The sequence below is a fragment of the Epargyreus clarus genome, unplaced genomic scaffold (genome assembly GCF_041222505.1).
Source record: "Epargyreus clarus isolate Ecla_fem2 unplaced genomic scaffold, WU_Ecla_fem_2.2 ptg000024l, whole genome shotgun sequence".
Taxonomy (NCBI): Eukaryota; Metazoa; Arthropoda; class Insecta; order Lepidoptera; family Hesperiidae; genus Epargyreus; species Epargyreus clarus.
In genome coordinates, this window is record NW_027332231.1 from 11,013,120 (window position 1) to 11,036,631 (window position 23,512).

At 35.3% G+C, this 23,512-nt stretch overlaps 1 protein-coding gene across 1 annotated transcript in view; it reads right to left on the reverse strand.

The window, feature by feature from the left end:
• Window positions 1-23,512, reverse strand: part of Trpm (transient receptor potential cation channel, subfamily M) — a 308,502-nt gene that overhangs the window by 17,945 nt on the left and 267,045 nt on the right. Inside the window, exons 9-18 of the mRNA XM_073086226.1 lie at window positions 20,313-20,502; window positions 14,338-14,596; window positions 12,784-13,120; window positions 11,608-11,797; window positions 9,203-9,414; window positions 8,614-8,766; window positions 8,106-8,180; window positions 5,651-5,848; window positions 1,663-1,820; window positions 788-978 (exon numbers count right to left, since the gene is read on the reverse strand). Coding sequence (XP_072942327.1) covers window positions 788-978; window positions 1,663-1,820; window positions 5,651-5,848; window positions 8,106-8,180; window positions 8,614-8,766; window positions 9,203-9,414; window positions 11,608-11,797; window positions 12,784-13,120; window positions 14,338-14,596; window positions 20,313-20,502 — 1,963 coding nt within the window. The remainder of the gene's footprint in view (window positions 1-787; window positions 979-1,662; window positions 1,821-5,650; window positions 5,849-8,105; window positions 8,181-8,613; window positions 8,767-9,202; window positions 9,415-11,607; window positions 11,798-12,783; window positions 13,121-14,337; window positions 14,597-20,312; window positions 20,503-23,512) is intronic.

Below are 23,512 nucleotides of genomic sequence, written 5' to 3' on the forward strand. Positions count from 1 at the left end.
GAGGTCGTAAAGAGGAACGAAGCCTCAGTAACCGCTCATTCAATTTAGATAAATTGTTTAGTCACTCACATAAACAAGCTTTTATTTAGTTTCGCTACTAAATTTAGATTCAATGTTGTAAAATTATTTTATGTACACATCACACTTGACATAATATATGTGTACTTTTAAAGTCTAAAGACACATATGCAATCTTTAAAGTGCAATTTGACAACGGTAACATTAGCACCATATATATTTTTACTTAATAACACCAGTTGTTAGTGCTACTGTGTTCTGCTTTGATGGATATGGTCAGGTAAACTCTTAAAAGTGATGTTTCTCCCTCAGGACTCTTATCTTATCTTATATGTGTTAATGGGCAGTTACCAGGTTCCACTGAACTGCATGCCAGTTGACTACTTCCAAAATATAAAATAAACTAACTACAGATTTTTTAGAAAAATGTAAAACCCGAATGCTTAAAAACAAGCCTGCAATCCCATAATTTAAGCGAATTTAATGTCACCTCAATGTTAAATTCCGTTAAGCTTTTTGACTGTAGGGCATACCAAAGAATGAGGCATACATACAACTCATGCACATGTATTTCGGAAAACATTACACTCCGAACCGAAGTGGAGTTAACTTAAGGTTTACCTTAAGGTGTTACTCAACGTGTAAGTTACGCTGGTTTTTTTCGTTGGCTTATGATGACTAATAAATTAATTTATGAAATTTCCAATTTACATCCAAGTTACATCGAGCCATTTGTTAAAGGTATAAATTATGAGGTTAATGTACTTACCTAAGTACTTATTAACACCCAAAATGTTGAGTATCCTGAGATACCAGTAGATGATGTCGACGCAGTATATAACCCGGCCGACGTCCATGGAGCCGGCCCGGAGCCTCAGCGTTAGGCCCACGAGGAAAAATATTATAAAGCCCGCGTCATACGTATTCCACATATTCCATGCCCACACACTGAACTTATGTCTGTGGGGAAAAAATGAAATATATATTTTACTATGCTAATGTTATTAAGCTAAAGAGAATTGTTGTTTTATTCATTTGAATACATAAGGTAGGGAATGAACGAATGGTTTGATATTTTTTTGAAGGGTAGAAGTAGAAAATCACATCTGCGACAATAGCGACGTCACATTTATTTACATCAACAGAACTGGAGCGTATCAGGCACGTGCCGTGGCAGACAAAATAATATTTTACTATGTGTTTAATACATTTATTATATTTACATATTTATAACTACCATAACACGACCGCGCAGACACTACCGGTCAAGATATCGTATAGAGAAATATGATTTTTCACTGCCACGAGCCGTGTCTGAGAGGTTTAATGTCTGAAGAAACAAACAGAGCCTCAATCTCTGGAACTGACCGGATTTAAAATGAGGTGTTTGAATTTTTGACGGCTTAAGAAAAGTTTGACAGCTAAAATTTAATTAATTAAATATTTAATGATTAATGACTCGAAATTAATTGAAAGGTACGGACGGGAAGAAATTATTTTAATTGTTAAAAAAAGGATTACTACGTTTGTAAATTTATTGAAGAAAAAGTAGAAAATATATCCGCTGAAGTAACAGAAATGTCGGTTACAGAATCTAAGATAGATAGCTTAAGAGAAGGAACAAGATTAATAGATAGTTCTTACCTAATAGCAACAGGTTCGGACGTAATGATTTCCCTTAACTTCTCACATAAGAACGTTAAAATATAACAAATGGAGTATATCTCCGGCCAAGACGGAGTGAGGTCCATCTTGACTAATACTGTATATGTAAACATCAGTAGGAACAATATATAGGCGATCTGAAACAAACAAAACAAATTAATGTTATAGGGGATGATTTAATATGATATTTAATAGGATGAAACGAATATGCAGTGCATTTTTTTTAAATTTAATGTAGCAAACGAGCAGGCTGTCCATCAGATGGTAAGTGGCTACTGCCGTACATGGACATCTGTAATCCTGCAGATAAGATTACTACCTGGGGCTGGCCACAGATGTGTTGTTATAAAGATAAATATAAAGTTACAACGCCTTGGATAAGTTCATTTCCCTTACCACACCCTTCAAAGCAGAATACATCAGCGCTTAACAGTGTTGTTATTAGACTGAAATAAGTCGATATGATATGATAATAAATTGATATGAAGCAGGGGTGCCTTCGGAGTAGGTGAATTACACGCTATGATGGTATATGGAATAACAAATACATTCATTTTCATAATTTATCTTATAAGCGAACAATCTTTTCTAATGTTAGCAATTTAGTTCTGTTAATCTATCTTTATGTCTATTTTCAAATCATTAATAATGTAAATAAAACGTGAAAGAAAAATTAAAATAGGTCAGTTTTTACCGAGGCTAAAACACAGTACCAATTATTTTGGATCCTCCGGCGTTTCCAGTTTGTTAAAAGATAGCTCTAGTTACTGTCACCCTTAAAGAATCATAAAATCAGTGGTATTCTATATTTCTACTTTTTAAAATTGATATCTTCTTTAGACGAGTCTCTCGCAAAAGTACAGGTGTTCTTGTTTATTGGTTGTTAAATGCTCTTTTCTATTATTTCTACAATTTCTATAGTAATCAGTTGTTAGAGTACGTTACGTGTAATAGGTACATGTAAAGACGGTAAGTAGATCCCTATCGTTCGCTACCGCTGGCACCACCGTCACACCTATTTATATCTAACTAGCTGACCCGGCATTCTTTGTACCGCCTCAAAATCTATTTATCATAATATTTCATATAGAATATAGCCTATGTTACTCGTGGATAATGTAGCTTTCGAATGGTGAAAGAATTTTTAAAATCGGTCCAGTAGTTTTTGAGCCTATTACATTACAATCAAATAAACAAAGTTTTCCTCTTTATAATATTAGTATAGAAGTATAGATAACGGTAGTATAAGCCCTGTTGTGTTTTGGTTGAAATGTAAAGTGAAACGGGTAAGGGATAGACTTAAAGATCTATCTACGCATCGGTCGCTAATCCTAAGTAGACCTCATATAGTACCTGAGATTGATTACAGGAGTTGATGTACGCTTGTTTGCTCCGATTGTATGTATAAAAAGTACTTAACGTTTCGGTAAACAAAACAAAAACATTTACGCTACTAAAAGGAGTATCGATTATCGTTTAAGACGGTCCTCGTTAATACGTGTCAGAAGCAGACTTATTATCGACAAATCTGAATCATAATTACTTGAGCGTAGGTAGCTAAAGTTGAAGTTCGGAACGGGGCGGCGAAAATGGCGGCGCACAGTTCGAGCGATAATTATAAACTCAGACTTATAGACTTGTAGTTATGATAGATTTTAGTTGTATTGTCACCAATAGTTGAAAAAATTCCTATGCTTTTGTGATATTATGACAATTTAGATACTTAATCTTTTAATAATTTCACTTTTGTAAATTCACCCCAAGAGAAGTACTTTCCGAGTTTATTAGTGCTTCCCGCGCTTTTTAAATTTGTGATTTTTTCAAGAGGCCGAGTCCGTGTAGCACAGTTAGCAAAACGTTCAGCCAACTTAGTCGTATTATCATTCTGCCAATTCCGTCGTAATATTGAAAAAAAATTTTGATATGAATTAATTATTTTAGCCCTATTGCGGAGTATATAATATAAAAAATATAATCAATGATTTTTATTGGTTGACGTAAGTAATTTTTACACTTTTTTATAACGGCACTACATACATCCAACATTACAATGATTAAAAATTTACCTTCATTAATATAAAATTACGCGCGAAAATAAATATTTCGCGAGCATTCATTAAAAGTAATGAAGGGTCTCTCCTGTTTTAAAATTTACGCATTATTTCAGCTGCCGTATCCAGATAAAAAATAGGTAGGTTTTTTGTAATTTATATTTTTTTATTATCTTACACAACAATTTGTTCGTTTTGATTTAAAAATAAAAAATAAAGCCTGAAACATTATACTGAGTACATACTAAGTAAAATAACAGCCTGAAATTAAGTTGAATAATTACTAACGTAAATGTACTTCTGTTTTAAAAAGGGCTTTATCAAAATTTTCATTAAAATAATAAAGTATAAGTATGTTTAGTGCGGGTTATTTTTCTACTTGTGTTCAAGTAGTCGATTACAAATTGAATAGGAATTTTACCTTACGGTGATCAAGGTGCGTTGATTTCGAAGGGCTACGTTGGTAAGTAACGGCTAATAACTTTTGTACTTATAATTTATTACACAAAACCGTAAAAAATGTGCACAAAGAGCTTCCCTTCAAATGATCAGTAATTCCTCTATTGTTGCGAATATCTATAGATTACGACATGATTACGACGATTACTTTCCAACATGTCTTCCTTGCTACTGTTAGTTATTAAAAAAAATAATGGAAACACTGCCGTAAGGGAAAAATAGTTGTCACGGTAGTACAGAGGAAAAAAGAAATCACTTAAAGTACTTACAAATAAAATATGAAAATAAACCAAGTACGAAACAATAACACCAACAACTACCTTACACTAACATTATAACTAGAAATTGTTATTGCCACTGTAATGACGTGAAAATTATCAAATTAAAAACTTTTCATAAAAACTAAAACTTTAATTAAAGTTGTGTGTAATAAGGGCACGTCGTTCTAACAAAACTGCATTTAATATTCATTTGAAAATCCAATTACGTCGGCTACCGCTTCACGAACAAAATAATTATAATATTTAATAACATCGTGTGTTTTCCCTAAATAGATATCAAATGAATATACGTCTTCAATTCTATCTGGTTTAATTATTCATTAGAACTATCTAATTAATAAGTTTTGATTAGAGATACTTATATTGTGCCATCTCTATTTATGAGAAATGAGATTTTTTTTTAATTTTATAATATAGGAGTAATAGACGAGCATGCAGTCCACCTGATGGTAAGTGGCTACTGCCGCCCATGGACATCTGTAATCAATCCCAGATATGATTAGGTATTCCTACCTGAAGTCGGCGACTGGAACGCCTCGGAAAAGTCTGTCTCCCTTACCACACCCTTCAAACCGGAACACAGCAGCGCCTAACACTGCTGTTATTAGGTAAAATAGGTGTGGCGGTGGTGCCGCCGGAGTCGAACCACAAAGGGTTCTACCACCTTCAAATCATTATTGTCTATCTATCTAAGATTCTATATCATTAATATTATTATGTTAGCGTAGAATCCTTTGTGGTTCAACTCCAGCAACACCGCTTTCTGTGTATTGACAGTAATGTTAAGTGTTGCTGTGTTCAGCTTTGAAGGGCGTGGTAAGGGAGACATACTTATCTGAGGCGTTCCAAATTAGTCCTCAGGGTAATAAAACATCTGTGGCTAACCCTAGGTAGATCATTTAATATTATCTTTTATTTTTTACAGATTTCCATGGACTGTAGACAGTTTCTATCAGGTGGACTGCATGTTCGTTTGCTAATTCTGTATTATAAAAAAAACTTGAAAAATTGTCGATTACTTGATTTAAAATTTTTATACAACTTTTCAGCAGCATTTCTGCATGAGATGATATCTTGGGAATATAACATTGCACCACAGCAAAGCTTAGTGGACTTAGATACGTAGTTTGTGAATTTTAATCTAAGTTCTAAATCGAAACCAAAAAATATACTCACCGAATCAGCCCAGAATTTGGTGATAGGCGCCGTGAAGAACTCATAAATCTTCTTCCTCAACCTCAAAGGCCTCATACGCTTGTCCTCTGGCGCGTGGTACTCCGGCAACTCTCTGTACGAGGGCTCCCAGCCTATTTTACCAACTTTCCCATTCTGATCGACACGGGTTTCGCATTCGGCCCCTGAGCCAATCAACGCCTGCTTGAGTCCAGAGAAAATCGTATAGACGTTATCACGACGTTCAGTTAGGAAAATAGGCGATAAAAGTATCGGAAAGAAGTTGCAAGTTCAGGAAGCTGCTTGGTAAGTCCAGAAATGTGGAGCGATATAAGTAACAAGATTAGATTTATTAGAGATGTAAGATAAGTTAGTCGAAATTGATTAATTTGATGTTATAAGTAAGATGATAATGAGATACAAACGAAACATTCTATTAATTTCGACATAGAAATTTTGGCGAAGTAGAGTAGAAATTAATAATTATTTAAGTAGAGAACTATGTATGTGTGAGATTTATGTAAGTATAGAAAATATTTTTAAGTTAACATAAAATTTTATAAAGTCAAAAGTAGCAATTGCGGAATGGATACAAAATATAATTAGTAAACAAAAAATGTAAGCAAAAAGCGTATGATAAAAAAATCGACCCATTTAGTTATAAGATAACGAAACATAACAAAATAGCTTAGTATCTAAGTACAGAAAATTCAACATTAAATTTGAAGAAGCAGTCGAAATGGCTTATAGAGGTAATATAATACGCAATATTATAACTTAAAGAAACCATTAGCCAAAATATACCACAAACACTTCAGCTGAAATATCAGACAAATTTGAAATGACCCGTTCATGGCTCACCTTAGGCTTGGGTGTTAAATTCAACATTGTAAAGTGTATTTAATTAACGGCACCACTTTTATAGCATCGTAAAGAAAGCCAAGATTCGTTCACACTTCTCGAACATAAAGAAAATTTTGTAGCGATAGAAAGGTTCACTTTTTATTACAAAATTTTAGTGTTCTTTTATTTTTAAACACTTGAATATGAAAAAGTAAACGTGGACGTAAAATGGTGATACATAAACGGTCAAAAAAGTGACAATAAAATCAAAGAAATAGATATGTAGATAGACGCAATCAATGAAAAATAAACTGCGATTGTACAAGATGAGAAGCCTATATTTATAAAATAAGCCTCAATGCCACATTCAACGGTTGCTTGTATGTAATACGAACACAATTGTGCAACAGTATTGTACTTTTATAATTGTAAGATACGGTGATGTTTATGTATCACGGTGGTACCAATAGACATACACTATTATAAGTCCTATATAATCAAGAAAATGATATGGTTTAACTATCGATATAACGACACGACAAATTATCACTATGTAAATTCTAAATAAATGAGTATGTAACTATCTTAGGAAAAAGTAAAACCTTAAAATGCTCTACAGTAAATTAACACGTTTCATTAAAATTAATTAAGGGAAAGAAATAAATAATGAGAAGAAAGGCTTTTTATTATAAATAATCAAATGTTCAAAAAGAAGCAAGTATATCAATAGAAATGCCTCCAAGAATCTCTGAGGCCCACAACTTTTAAAAAATATAATAGGTACCAATAAAACTGAAAATAAGTATCGTATAAAGACCTTGATTAAAACTGGTAATTGTAATATTTAACGAGAAGTATATTTTCAAACTTTAATCATCACTTTTATAAATAGCTCAGGCTTTTCTTTTATATTTTTAACTTTCTAATTACTTTCTTGTCCAAGTTTATTATTGAATGATGGGATAAATTTCAAAGGATTAAGACCATCAAAAAAATTATGAAAGTTTTTATTTGCTGATGAAAAACTTTTAATAAATATTACAGTAGGTATGTACATTGAACTCCACTGAAAATTCGTTATGTTAATACTGTATTTGAAAGTTATATTAATATTAGAGATTAATGATGATAAAACAAGGCAAATAAAAAACTTGAAGCACTAATTAATTACTTTAATTGAAGTGCAGTTCTAATCATTACAAAATGAATCGTCTCGGGAATAACGCCAATCGAGAAGAAAGTCGTTTAAGAACATTTACAATAGTAATAGAAAATTACTTTATAAATTCAAATCAAAGAATTTTAAGAACAAAATGCAATATGTAGAGTTCAGAAACAATTTTAAATTAGATATGGAAAGTTAATAGTCGAATTTTTGGCGAAAGTATTGAAAATATCGTAATCATTGTTATTGAACTTAATTTAAATTAAATGAGGTATTGTCCTGTCATCAACAAAAGTGCAAGAGGCTTCTTATATATTGTTGCAAGATTTTCAAAAGTGTATTTCAAGTGTTTATATTTACATACGAAATGTGCATTTATAAGTACTTTATGTGCATTTGTGTTCGTATCACAGATATCTGCGACTTGAAAAAGGCTAGCCAACCGTCTACCTGTGTACTTTTATTCGGTTGTCCCGGTGGAATGATCTTCTTGATCGAGAGCGTTCGCTTCTTCACTACTCCCACCTATTTTAACAAGTCCATTTACATTTTTGTTACATCATCCTACAGGTATGTAATATCTATCTATTGTCAATGTTAGATTATTTACAATTCAGTTAGTAAGTTTTAGTTTTTTAATTAGCTGTTAGTCACAATGTATATACAATCGTACATGTACAACAGTAAAGTTTCAAAGTCTTTAGATCTTTTTATATCATGCTTCTAATCAAATGGCGTTTATTCGTGCAATTCTTTATACGAATGTAAGTGAATCAGTGATATCTAATATTGTTATATTATCATTTAACTACCCATTTGATTTACCAACTAGGATTCTGAGTTAATCTATCTAATCTAATGATTTTGAAACCTATATCTATCTTTGAAAGACCCTATTTATGAGATCTACGACTAGCATAAAAAGCGAGATGGGAAGCAACTAAACATGAAACGTTACCTCCGCGTCCATAGGGCCCTTGGTACTCCTGTCGTCCTCCATGCTCTCATTCTCAAAGTGCTCCTCCTCAGTCTGCGGCATCAGCTGCAGCTCCTCTTTCGACTTGAACTCCAGTTGTAGAATGTACAGCGGACACAGCAGGCTCAGAATTACCTTTGACATCACGACAAAGCCGATGTGGCAAAGGAAATGCTGCTCGATCGATGCTAACTAACTCACTTTGACTTTAAGCGTTACATGCTACGTTTAACTAATCCAAAGGGGTCGAGACGCCGATTACGCTTAATCTGACACCGTCAAAGTTAATTGTTACGATGAAGTATTTAATACACAAAGGGATACAAGTACAAAATGAGTTACAACATTCGATCGTGGGAATAATCGGCGTCGAGTCGGCATCATGCAGATCCGAGTTACAAAGCTCATTGACACACAGACATCTATGACTCGTAATTACTCATTACGGTTGATCATGTTAAGAGTTATTCTCTAACAATATCTATGCTACGACGTGCCAATGACAAGTCTGTGCGTTAACAAGGTGAATGAGGAAAGAAAGATTTGAATCGACAACTTTTTGAGGACTTACCTTTAAGTTGGTGTTTTTTCTTGTACGAAGGCCTCCCATCCAGAGATCGGCTAGGATGATTTGGGAGCAAGGGTGGGCTAGAAGTGCTCGATGATTTGCGGCAACGGCAAGGCTTAGGCAAGTTTGTCCGGACCAGTTCTGAAGCTCGCACGTCAGGAGTTGCTGAGCTTGGTCGTCGTCCAGCCGATAACAATAGTCTAATAGTTCTAAAGCTGCAAGAGAATAATGAATCGCTAATCAAATGCATCTGAATACTAGTAATAATTATTATACTAAAAACAAAAACCTGGCTGCTTAAAATAATTGACTGAAAACTATACTGAACTAAATTTAGATGAATCCAATGTCTCCTCATAGGTTAATAGGATAATAGTTAATATTTAAACCGTTTGCCAAAGAATAAGACATATATGCGATCGAAAAACACTACATTCCGCTTGATAATAAACTAAATTTTAATATTTATTTAACAACTTATGATCAAATGACTACTGAATATACAAAACCGACTGCCATATAATCGCGTGTAATAAATAATGCCAATATTTAATGCAATGATTTTAGCGGTAACGGTCGGTAATAACAGCCTGTGGTCTTTCAAATTAATTAAGCATATGCATTATACATTTTGGCATAGTTTATGGAAAGTGTTTTCCAAAATTACTAGATATTGAAACTTGTGCTCGAATGTCTCTCGATATCTGCATGTTGTTCTTGGAATAGGAATATTATATTCCACGACTATTGTGAGTTCAGATAGAGTTCTGTAGTTTCTATATATCATCATCATCATCATCAACCCATTACTGTCCCACTGCTGGGTACGGGTCTCCTCTCAGAATGAGAAGGATTAGGCCATAGTCCACCGCGCTGGCCAAGTGCGTATTGGTAGACTTCACATACCTTTAAGATTTTTTTTTATAAATCTCTCAGATATGCAGGTTTCCTCACGATGTTTTCCTTCACCGTTTAAGCAAGTGATAATTAAATTCTAATACGCACATAAATTTGAAAATCAGAGGTGCGTGCCTGGGATTTGAACCTCGGACCCCTCGATCGAGAGGCCGCGTTTCTTAACCACTAGGCTATCACTGCTTTATCTTCTATATATACAGTTTCTATATATACAGGATGGTAAGTTTTCCGAATGACATATTCAGGGTTACGATTATTTATGGCGATTAAATAAAAAAATATTTAATATATAAATAAATGCAATAATTGTCGTATTTTATGAAAGAAAGCTAGTGAATTTTGTCTTTTTTATATAATGTAAGAGTAGCAGACGACCATGCAGTCCACCTAATCGTGAGTGGTTACTGTCGCACATAGACATTTGTGATCAATCCCAGTTAAGATTGGAATCCTACCTGAGGTTGGTCACAGATGTTTACCCCTGAGGACTAAGTGGAAACGCCTCGGATAAATATATCTCCCTAATTACACCTTTCAACCATAACACACCAGCGCCTTTTCCGTTTTTAAACATAATATATTTAAACAGAAACTATTTAAACAGAAATAGTTAACTCTTTTAAAACATTTCATTTAAAAAAAAGAAATAGGTGTGACGGTGTTGCCTTCGGAGTCGAACAAAAGAGGTTTACCATTTTAAATCTATCTTATGAAGCGCAGCATTTTTTACCACATGATCACAGTATTATATGCGACCTACGGCGGGCTCAATGTACATGAATGGATAATGCTGACAAAAATATCGTCATATTTTTCAGGTTTTAGTATGAGAGTTGAATACTGAACACCCTTCTCAAATAAGTCCTTTGTTTTAGGTGCCACCCTGTATATATACTTGAATAGTGGCTGGGGTACATTAATGCTAATGCGATTTCGTGTTCGGCTGTCGGTTCCTATACATTTTGTGGAGGTTATTGAATAAGTTGAAAGTATAAGGTTTTCCAATGGGTACGTTTAGCTATACATAACCAATTTTATTTTCATACATTTGCTGTTATTGTTTTTGACTTAGTATTTTGTTTCCATTGAATATGTTTGCGTTAGTTAGATTTTCAACGTTTTTGAAAATAATTTTCTATTAATATTTTGAATACCGACCAGCCATTATAGAGTTATATTTATTGATTGTTTAATTAATATCGAATAAAGAAGTAATATAGTGATTGAAATTTCGAACACGTTGATCGCACCTCAGATTTTTAAAATTGTGAAATAGAAGTTAAAAAGTTGTTAAAGGTATGTGGAGTCTACCAATTCGTACTTGACAACTCTCTCGCTTCACTTAGTGTGGAGGCCCAAGCCCAGCAGTGGGACAATAATTGCTTGAGGAAGTGTACAGTAACACATGTCGATGGGCAGCAGTGACTTAAGTGGCATACGAGCTCATTTGTTACTCCAATCATAAAAACGTGTAAAAAGTTTTTGCTTACCTTTAGTCTCAAACTCCTTGCCATAGTGCCGTAGTTCTTCATACACCTCCGTCTCCATGTCGTCTTCAGCAGCCTCATGCGCCATCGCCTTGTACAGCTTGCAAGCTACCAGCGACTTTGCTAATGCCTCCTCCCCGTGAGTCCACATTAGCAACGCCATCTGGTGCCTCTTTGTAAGGACTGCCCACATCTGCAATAAGGATGGTTTTAGAAAAGTGATAATCTACCTTTTGAATCCTAACTACTTTTACTTATAGTTTTTTGGTTGTCTTAAAATAAAGCCCTACTCGTGGAAAACGTTATATTATTTTGAGAATTGTAATATTTGTATCATATACACTCGTACGCGTGTGTTGTAATCACATTAACATTGAACTGCACAATTCAAAATGACACATTGGTATGTGACTGTCTAAAGCGGAACGTCTGTTAATAATCAATCTATCTAATATTTCCCTACCAAAAAATAGTATTTAGTGGCCAAAACTTGGATTGATTATTTTTATTACTAACGGGCGTTTTATTACTAACTAACATTTCATTAAATTTCCAAAATAATTAATAAGGCGATTACTTTGAAAAATATTATACTCAAACAAAGGTCATTAATTGAATAATTGAACAGCGCTATCTCTGTGGTGACGGGCATAAATCCGGTGATGAGGAAGGCTTCTGGCGTTGTGGTGGGTAAATGAGGCGCTGTTGCTTGGAAGTTTTCACTCTAAACAGTACTTATTATACTCACAAGAAGCTCGTTAAAGGGATAGTCGAACAGCGCCATCTTTGTGGTGATGGGCATACACCTAAATAGGTGTGTGGAGGCGCTATTGTAATACATAATGATAGTCTAAATAGTCTAATGATACTTACGAGAGGCTCATTGAAGGGGTAGTTGAACTGCGCCATCTCTGTGTTGTCGGGAATGAACCCGGTGATGAGGGAGAGGCCCCCAGCGTTGTGGCGGGAGAAGGAGGCACTACTGCGATACATGGTGACACTCTAAACAATACTTATTATACTTACAAGAAGCTCATTGAAGGGATAGTCGAACAGCGCCAACTCTGTGGTGACGGGCATGAACCCGGTGATGAGGGAGAGGCCCCCGGCGTTGTGGCGGGTGAAGGAGGCGCTGTTGTAATACATGTTGACCCTCTTAACAGTACTCATTATACTTACAAGAAGCTCATTGAAGGGATAGTCGAACAGCGCCATCTCGGTGGTGACGGGCATGAACCCGGTGATGAGGGAGAGGCCCCCGGCGTTGTGGCGGGTGAAGGAGGCGCTGTTGTAATACATGTTGACCCTCTTAACAGTACTCATTATACTTACAAGAAGCTCATTGAAGGGATAGTCGAACAGCGCCATCTCGGTGGTGACGGGCATGAACCCGGTGATGAGAGAGAGGCCCCCGGCGTTGTGGCGGGTGAAGGAGGCGCTGTTGCGGTGCACATTCACACTCTTGTTCATCACCTTCGCGTAGATCGGACGGAACTTGCGGCGAGTGTAGTAGCACCTTTAGAATTAAGTTTTTTTTCTTATGGGTAGGTAAATGAATTTGTTAGTCTGTATTTATATACAATTCATATGATTATAAAATAGACATTATTATATTAATAATTTTTGCTAATGTAATACTATGTAGTTACACTGCCGATATAAAACAATCGGCAGTGTAATGACTAAAATTATGAGCAAAAATTGTTACGAATATTTGTGGTGATTGAAGTTTAATTGTAGTTATTAATTAAGGGTACTTGGATTGAATTTAAGGACATATTTATATTTACTTACTGGGCACTAGACTTATCTAAGAATGCCTTAGAATATCTTAGAATAGAAGAAATAAATAAATTAATAGACTAAGTTGAAAATTGTCACCAATGTAATGTAGGGCATTTAGTAATGTAACTTTTTATATGTAAAGAAGAAATTATTTCATATTAAAAGAAAAAAGTATACAGAAAATACTTAACTACCTGACAGTAATGAAGAAGAATAGTATAGAAGCCTAAATATTTACTTTATTATTGTTTCCGAACCTAGTAAAGTGTGGACTCTATATCTATCGCAGTTCACTGACTCTTAAACCTTATTGTGTGGTAAGATTACCGGCTTTGTTACCGCCAACGGAAACCAATCGATCACTGCCAATCTGAGGGATGGACTCATGAAAATGCAACACTTGCCCTATTTTACGGAAATGTAACGTTATCCTATTACCTATGGTGATTATAATTAACTATGTTTTATATTTGTGTGTGTCGGGTCTGTCAGGGGCTTGCAATTTCTCAAGGGTGCTAAATAAAATGTGTTACATCGTTTTTAGGATAAATTAATGTGAATACGGCTTCACGCCGCCATCAAATAGAGATACTTTTTTGAGGTATTCCATTTTAGCAGACTAGGTAATTTTAGCATTAGTGATATGCGTTTTGTTGATTGATTGCAGTCGTTGCGTTGTCTCTTTCGTATACATTTGCGTATCAAGTGTACAAAACTAACTGCGCCACTATATTATGCTAAAATACTTAATGTTATAATATTTTGCATTCTAGCATAGTTCTTATTTTTTATTACACTTTATTGATCAATAAAACGTGGTACAATAGGCGAACTTAATGCTAAGTAACGTTTTCTACCAGTCAACCTTAAGGATGTGCAGAAAATATAAAGACAGCGCAAAATACATATTCATTATACTGAATTAAAACAATAGTAATAACAACATACCTGTAAGCACCTCCCATAAGCTTATTGATGACAAGCCCAATATCATGGAGGGTGTAGACATATCCCCTGGGAAGATGCGGGCGCACGTCCCTCAGGATGTACCGCAGCGTGTTGCTGGGTCCACTCTTCGTGTTGTACAGCTCCTCCAGGCGGGGAATGGTGAGGAACTTCCTCATGGACACCCCGTTCTCGAGGAGCAGCTTCACGAAGTCGATCCGGTCGTGCTCCAGCGCTTGCATCATTGCTTCATCCAACGCTCCTAGAGAAGATAAATTATGATTGGCTTCACTAACGGCTATATTATTTACGGTAAAAAGTTTTTTACACAAGGATTTCATCTGCGGTTGCCATGGACATAAAAAAACATGAATACATAAATATCTAGTCCGAGAACAGATATCTAAATTCATGATTTACATTATCTTACCGTCTGAGCATCGAACCCACAATCTCCTCATGTCAGACCGCTCTGCCACCCGGGTCATCAAAGTCATTGACTCACTGTCACTGTTTAAGTCTGGATTTTTGTGTGATTGTGGTGTTGACATAAAAAATAATTTTATATTCCATACCTTCTCCATACACACTTTTGTAATAAAATGCTTTGGAAAAACAGCAAATACTTTTTTTAAGAATATTTATTTCAGAAATTCAGATACGCGGAGTATCACAAACAAATATTGATATTTAGTTTTTATTTGTTTGTGTATCGTCACTACAAAGCCAAAGCATTATTCAGCTGAATTAAAAGGTACAAAATATTGGAGCTATAAACATGAAGGTACAACAATATTGGCGGGGGAATGAAAATAAATTGTTCTTTTTGTTATAATAAATTGTTCTTTTGTTCTCGAGCACGGGTCAAACGAAACAATGAGAACAATGCTGCAATGTGGTTTTGTCCTAACTGCTATCTTAGTTTACTGTTGCTATTCTTTTTAATTATCGTACTTGTGGTTTCGGAGTCTCCAGCTCTATCTTACAAGAACAATAAATACATTGTTTACGTTCACGTTTTATTTGTAAATATTGTATGTAGTGACAAATTTTTGATTCAATATCAAAGTATTAGATAAATTCTAGATATAATTATTATTATTCTAGATAAATAAAAGTTTTTTCAATACACGTACCGTGAGCAAAATTATTTTCAGTAGTATATTTTTTTGCGTTTTGTTTTCGTGCATTTTTAAGTGAAAAAATAAAAAAAATGTTTTTTTTCCGATTTATCACGGAAAACTAAAATCACAGAAGAAAATACAAAATTTACAGAATTGCAAGTTATAGCGCCTTTTCATAGCTTACTCTTACATTTAGGTTTTACAAGCTTGTTATAATAGAAAGTTTCGCAAGAAATCGTGAAAAACCATTCCCACCCATAAAAGTTCAATCTATTTCACCTTTGTACCTCGTATCGAGTTTAATTTATTTTCCCGTTAGTGGCACTATATTTTTTACCCATTTTTTGCTGTTATAATTCAAAAAAGCATTTTTTCCTTACAAAAAATCCAATCTGCACTAGTTTATTGACCTGAAGTTAATACAATATTTTTGGACGAACCTGGACATTGCCCACTTGTTTATAGAACCTCCTGAACTAAACCTTATTTTAAATTGTTTTTGGATTTATCGATAAGTATCATCCATTCTAGAACATCAATAAAATCAAACGACGTTTTAAAAAATACAAATCTCGTTTTAAAAATAGAAGTAGGTATAAAAGCATTTCCTCTACGGGCTTCTTTCCTTATAAAAGCGTCAACTTACGAGACTAAAGAAACATTTAATATGATCTCTTAAAACTTATAATGGAGGAGACTTGAATTTCCAAGTGGCCATAAAACTGACATCGTTAAGTAAAGCACCGTTCGGGCCATTTAGCATATGAGACTGGCCACTTTGCTCGTTACTGAGCCCAAGTTAAGGACCTAGGTTATTTTAAAGGGCAGAACATAGTATGAATTTTAAGGTTTAGATTCGGGATGAAAGCTAAAATGTTTAGACATGCTTGTGTTTTTCATTGCTTATAAGTGGATTGACAATCAGAATTGTGCTTTTACTCTTGTATCTATGACCCGACATATGCAAGACGATAACTGAAATTCGACAGTCTTATTGACTTGGGAAGATTTGAGATATTGCCCTATTAAAGTGAAAATTATTAACGATTAACCGTCGTAGAGTCAACTTACCCTGATGATGCTCCGTTTTGGAGCGAAACACGGGGTGGTGGTATGTATGGTGGTGTATATTTTTAATTTGTGGGAGGGAGGGTGGTACATACTGCATGGTTGAAAATATATATACCATCATACATATTTGTAGCGGATTGTTACGAAGTAGTTTTAATCTTAACTTAAAGTGAGAATTACTAACGCGTGAAACAATCTCTAATAAAAAAGAATCTCAGGACAGTAGGAGACTGCATTATATTCAACTGCATTGTATTAGAAATGATATTTAATTTCCTTTCATTGTTACGAAAAAGAAAACATCTTACGAAATAAGAAAGAAATGTGATGTTCTCAAGTTGTGGAGATCAATTAATATTAATTCCAATAGTATCTATTGTTTATAACGAGGAATATTGCTGTCCAAAATTGTCAAATTAAATCGAGTTTAATATCAAACGTTAATTAAAATATACATCTAACATAGTTTTGTTTATGTTGAAATGAAGCTTTCATCATTTTATTCTTTTTGTATAGATGTATGAAAAGTTTAAAAATCTAACAATAATAGGAAAAAGGTAAAAGTATGTCACAATAGCTGTATTCAGGCCAGTAAAAATGAAATGAAAGTTCAATCTACACAGAACAAACAACATAAATAATTCTAAAATACCCTTTGCACCGGGCTAACAGGTCCAATTTGAATATTGCGTGTATTTACATTGAATGAAAGAGACTGACCTCAGAGTAATTATAAAGTATAGAGCGAGCTTACTTAAAATATACGATAGCCTAGTGGTTGAAACGTTGCCTCTTAATCGAGGTGTCCGAGGTTTAAATCCCGGAGAGATTTAAAAAAATCTCCAAGATATGTGAAATCTACCAATTCGCACTTGGCCAGCGCGGTGGATTATATAAATGCTTTTCATTCTGTGCGAAGACCCGTGCCCAGCAGTGTGATAGTATCGGGTTGGTGAGCTCACTCAGTACGAACAGTGGACACACGTCAAACCACCATCATTACGAGATACGGAATGAACTTTTTCCTACAGTTAGGGAACTTGCTGCTGGTCAGGGGAGCACGATGATCTACAAAAAAGGGCTCCCTTAAATCCGGCAATGCATTGGCGACTAGATTACTTAGATTATTTTGTTTAAAATCATTTAAAAAATAATTTTTTAAATGTTGCAATTATGGTGAATTCTAGCGTGAAAAATAGGAGTAGATTTCACAGCTAAACTACTTTTAGTTTAAAAGTTGAAAAAGAAAAGAAAAGAAAAAAAAAAGAAACAGACAATTTCAAGTGATTCCTTGCAAAGCGTTGGCGATAATGGCGCACTCTATTCTAATTATTACTCATAGGGCCCGAATAAAATCTTTTGTTGTAAACGGTTCTGTTTGAGTGTAATTATTTAATTTCGCGAAACAAAACACGGCACCGAAATTGTCGTTAATGAAATATTCGTACGTTGGAATTCCAACAGCGTTGAGCACTCTTGTTACAATACAATACCTGGTGTTGGTACAGGACGCTATTTAACTTTTTTGAATTTTTGATTTTCATTTTTGCGTTTGGGAAAAATGATTTCGTATAGACCAAGGGACGAGCAAACTCACAATTAATAATAATGTCTATTCAGGAGTTTTATATACTTTTGGTAATCTGTCAAATTATTGGAGTATTTTTCAATCTCGTTTGGAACAGGGATTTGGTTACGTTACTGATAAAGCTAAGCTTAAACGAGATTTAAGAGTTAAATAAGCTGGCAAATAGCTTACCGATAAATAATTGCGATAACACCTTTACATAAATGTCTTACATAAATAAAGTAACAGTCGAGCATGCAGTCCCCCTGGTTTTAAGTGGCTACAACCTCCTATAGGCATCTGTAATCAACCCCAGATAAGATAAGATTTCGATATGAGGTCTGTCATAGATGCGTCGCTTCCCATGAGGACTAAATTCTGGAATTTTGAATTTTGGAATTTTGACTTTTGAAATTTTGGAATTGGAATGCCGCGTTAAAGTATTTCTCCCATACCACTTTTTAAACCAAAACACAACAGCGCTTAGCACAGCTGTTATTAGGCGGAAATAGGTGTGGCGGTGGTGCCGCCGTAGTCGAACCACAGAGGACGCTAACACCTTTTAAATGTCCTATATTCAAATAAAAACCGTTTCTAGTGTGCCTCATAGAAGTCTAGAATTCTATTTAACATTAACAATAATCGCGCTAATCCACACAAATTAGTGAACACTAATTAAGTTGAATCAGTTTCATCTCTACAATTCAGCGGTGGAATAATCTGATAGTGACTTAAACTTTACTAAATTGGATCTCTAAATTAAAACAGATTGCTTAACGAACTTCTATTAGACCGTCTTTATTTCGATCATTGCTAGACATTGGTTAGATTGATAATAAACAATATGAGTGTTAGTTTTGTCATTTAATGTGTAGTCACCTAATGCGTAGTCACTTGCAACGTGGTCACCTAATTCGTAGTCACTTGCAACGTAGTCACCTATTGTGTAGTCACTTGCAACGTAGTCACCTAATATGTAGTCAATTAATGTGAAACCAATAAATAAGAAGTGACCTAATTCGTAGTCGCTCAGTTTTTACTGCATGTGTCACCTAACTTGTGGTCACCTGAAACGTAGTCACTTGATATTAAGATGAAAACTAATTAATTTGAATCACTATCATCTCTGCAATTCAGCGGTGGAATAATCTGATAGTGCTTGTGGCTTCATAAATAAACTACTAAATTGGATCTCTAAATTAAAACAAATTGCTTAACGAACTCTATTAGACCGTCTCTATGCATGACATTATGCTATGCAAGCTTTTTCTTCGCTTTCAGCATGTGCAATTAAATTAAAATATATTCCGTGCGATATAAAAATGCTAGTGTATTTTGCACGTAATTTAAATAGAGCTTGCAGTTCACGTGTGTAGTTATTAAATGTGCATATTAGATGACTTCACAGTCTATACACAGAATAGGCACTTACGCTCGTTATTAATAATCAATCTATCCAATCTTTTGCCTATAATAGATTGAAATTTGATATTTCCTGCGACTTAAACTTTTCCAATTTCGGCCCTTTGTAGAAAAAAAATAGATATAGATTATAGATTTGAAGGTGGTAGAACCCTTTGTGGTTCGACTCCGGCGACACCACCGCCACACCTATTTCTACCTAATAACAGCAGTGTTAGGCGCTGCTATGTTCCGGTTTGAAGGGTGTGGTAAGGGAGACAGACTTTTCCGAGGCGTTCCAGCTTAGTCCTCAGGGGTAGCGGCGCATCTGTGGCCGACCTCAGGTAGGAATATCTAATCCTATCTGAGGTTGATTACAGATGTCCATGGGCGGCAGTAGCCACTTACCATCAGGTGGACTGCATGCTCGTCTGCTACTCTTATATTATATAAAAAAAAGATATTGTTACTGAGCGTTAGTTTAATCCTGTGTAGATACCTAATATGTAGTGATCTAATGCGAAGTCACCTAATCTGTAATCATGTAATATGAGGCGACTACATATGATATGACCTAATTTGTCGTCGAGGAGATTTTACTGGATGATTAGTCATCTTTCATGTATTGTGTTCATCTAAAGCGTAGTCACTTGTCAAATTTATTGTCGTCGCTCAATATGTAGTCATGTGATAGTTTAAAAAAAAATTAAATGGTAGTAGAATCAAGGCTTGAGTTTGACAGCATAATTGTCACATATTTTTGGACAATAAAAGTAGACATGATTAAGCGAAAAAACTATTGAAGATAAACTTACCTGGTGGCCATTCCTGTCCATACACGAAGATCTCCGACCGTGCGATGTCCACCCGGTTCCACGTGAGCGCCAGGGACAGCTGCTCGCTGGGTGACAGGTGCTGGGCCCTGAACAGCGCTGTGAGGATGACCTGGTCCAGCTCTTGGACCTCGCCACCCTCTGCGCGCTCTTGGATCCTGAAGACTGTTATCTGGTGGGAGATCATATTACTGTTATTTGCTGATAGGAGTTTGTTAGAGGCTTTGTGGTGGTGCAGCGAGATGTTCTATTCCGATCAGCCCCATTATGGATTATTATTACTCTTAAGGCCAGTCCCGAGGAAGTGTCCCGATTTTGCAATTGGGACAGGTATAATCTATTTTAAAAGGTTAACGCTAATTTTCGTAGTGAATGTAAATATCTGACTCTTATGCCCAATGAGTTGATTTTTAAATTGAATTCTAAAATCTTCCTCATTATTTTTCGTGATACATTATTTTTATCTATTTGTCATTATATTAGTAGAAAATAAATTCCCTTTACATGGTAAAAGTAGTAATAAATACTGACTGAAACACAGTTTTATAACGCTATAGGTATAAGAAATAGCGCGTGATATTAACACTAATAAAAGTAATTAACAACCACGCTGAATTTTAAATATTTAAAGAACATGGCTAATCCCTCCTAAGTAGTAGCGGTTAAACGCAGGGGCGGCTAACCGCGCGGATAGCATCTCTTCATTTTGTGGCGGTTAGAGCGCACAATTACAAGCGGTTGCATATTAAATTAGACAAAGGCCTAACCGCAGTTAAGGCAAGCAGCTATATATATACCTACGAGCTTTTGCCCGCGGCTTCGCTCGCGTTACGAAGTAATATTTTCATCCCCTATTTTATCCCCTTGGGGGTAGAATTGATCAAAATCCTTTCTTAGCGGATGCCTACGTCATAACATCTACCTGCATGCCAAATTTCAGCCCGATCCGTCCAGTGGTTTGGGCTGTGCGTTGATAGATCACTATGTCAATCAGTCACCTTTGAGTTATATATATTTAGATAACTCTTCATTTTGTAGCGCTTAAGTACCCATGTAGTTATGCGGTTGTATATTTAACTGTACGGTTAATCACGTTAGTATGTAGCAAGGGCAAGAAATAAGGGAATTCCCTTAATAAATGTCGCAAGGTAAGTCAAAAGGGTTAAGTGCTTGCGTGTTTACCCGTTATTTGGGGTAGGTTGGGGCGTGTACGATAAACATAAGATACGTAAAATCAGTCCGTTAAGTTAGTTTTGGCTTAATTAATTTGGCGGCGATATCGCCGAATATTACAGCAAAACTAACAAGTGTAGAATTAAGACGTCGTCGTCAAACCATTGCGCTCCCACTGCTGGGCGCGGGTCTCTCAGAATGAAAGTTAGGCCAAAGTCTACCGCGCTGGCCAAGTGCATATAGACTTCACATACCTTTAAGATCTCTCAGGCTACCTGCCTGATGTATTCTTTCACCGTTAAACCAAGTGATAATTAATCTTTAACTTCTACATCAGAGGTTCAGAGATTTTAACTTCGTACCCCTCGATCGAGAGGGCGAGTTTTAACCACTAACCTGTCACTGTCCTACAAATCCTACTATGAAATATGTGTCTAATAACGAATATTAATTTTTAAAGCCAGTCTGAAACTTTAAGTGAACCCTTTTAAGGTGTTACAGGCCTTCGTAGTTCGTCTTTGAAGCATTAACGTCCCATTTATTTCTAATAATAGCAGCGTTAAACGCTGCTGTGAGCTGGTTTGAAGGGTGTCGTAGGGCAGAGACTTGTAGAGACATTTTAACTTAGTTTTGAGGTAGCAACGCATCTGTGGTTAAGCTCGGGTAGGAATCTAATCTTATCTGGGGTTGATTTCAGATATCCATTGGCGGCAGTAGCCTTTCACCATCAGATGGACTGCATGCTCGTCTGTTAGTTCTACATTATAAAGAAAATCAGGTAAGATTTCTAATGTACACGAAGTGGGTTACTACTGCCTACATAATATTATTATCGGGTGGACCATATTATATACCTTTACTACTCATGTGCATAACATAAAAACATAACTCATACCTATTTAAAAATAGTACTAAAGGAAACTGGAATAAAGTTTACCATGTTTATACATAAGATATGCTAGTCGAAACTATATAATTTATGAAAATCTACCTTACTTACAACGACATAGAGTACATAATGTGGAACGACGAGTTCTTTGCGTTTTATATTTGCTGAAAAAGCATTGTCGAAAGGGAATTTATTGGTTGTTTCAACGTGTAAATATTTTCGAAGCGGTGAAATATAAAGTAGAGGTGGCTATGAGAGTTAACCATGCATAGTAAATGTTAAAGGTCAGTATCTACTAAAGAACCTCTTCAACGCCCGTTAATAATAAAGGTACTATACAATTTTCACCTACCAAGAGTCAAAATTTGCCTACTATGAAGAATTGTCAATCTTGGATAGGCAACATTGGATAGATATATTATAATAACATGTAAAATGACATAATATGTGAAATTTTGAATATCTATTTTTAACACCAAAATTAAGAATTCCCCAAAAATTTACTCAAAGGTATGTAAACTCTACCAATTTCCGTTCTCATTCTGATAGAAAAACTGTGATGATCGCATTCCTGACACATGTTATATACAGTTGAAAGTAAATACAGTAAAATAAAGAGTAAACGCATCAAAAGATACGACACTATACTTTACAATTTTATATCGGTTCGTAACATGAAAACGCTAGATAACATTTTATTTGACAGTCCACGAAACGGACGTGTCAATTGAAACAGTTCTGAACACTCCAATGGTTCCACGTCCGCGGTGAGAGAGGAGCCGGGATATTGGATATTATTTCCCGATAGAAAATGGCAAATCCTCAAATACAGATATTTGAACAAAGCACATACATATAGTCGGATAGTTATAACTATGTCACACATATAGTGGCGGTGGCAATGACACGTCTTTATTAGTAGTATATCGATGGGCGGTGGTCATGCTTCTCAGGGCGTGTCAATTGAAACAGTTCTGAACACCCCAATGGTTCCACGTCCGCGGTGAGAGAGGAGCCTGGATATTGGAAATTGATTCCCGATAGAACATTGCAAATCCTCAAATACGGATATTTGAACACAGCACATACAGTCGGACAGTTGTTATAACTATGCGATTTG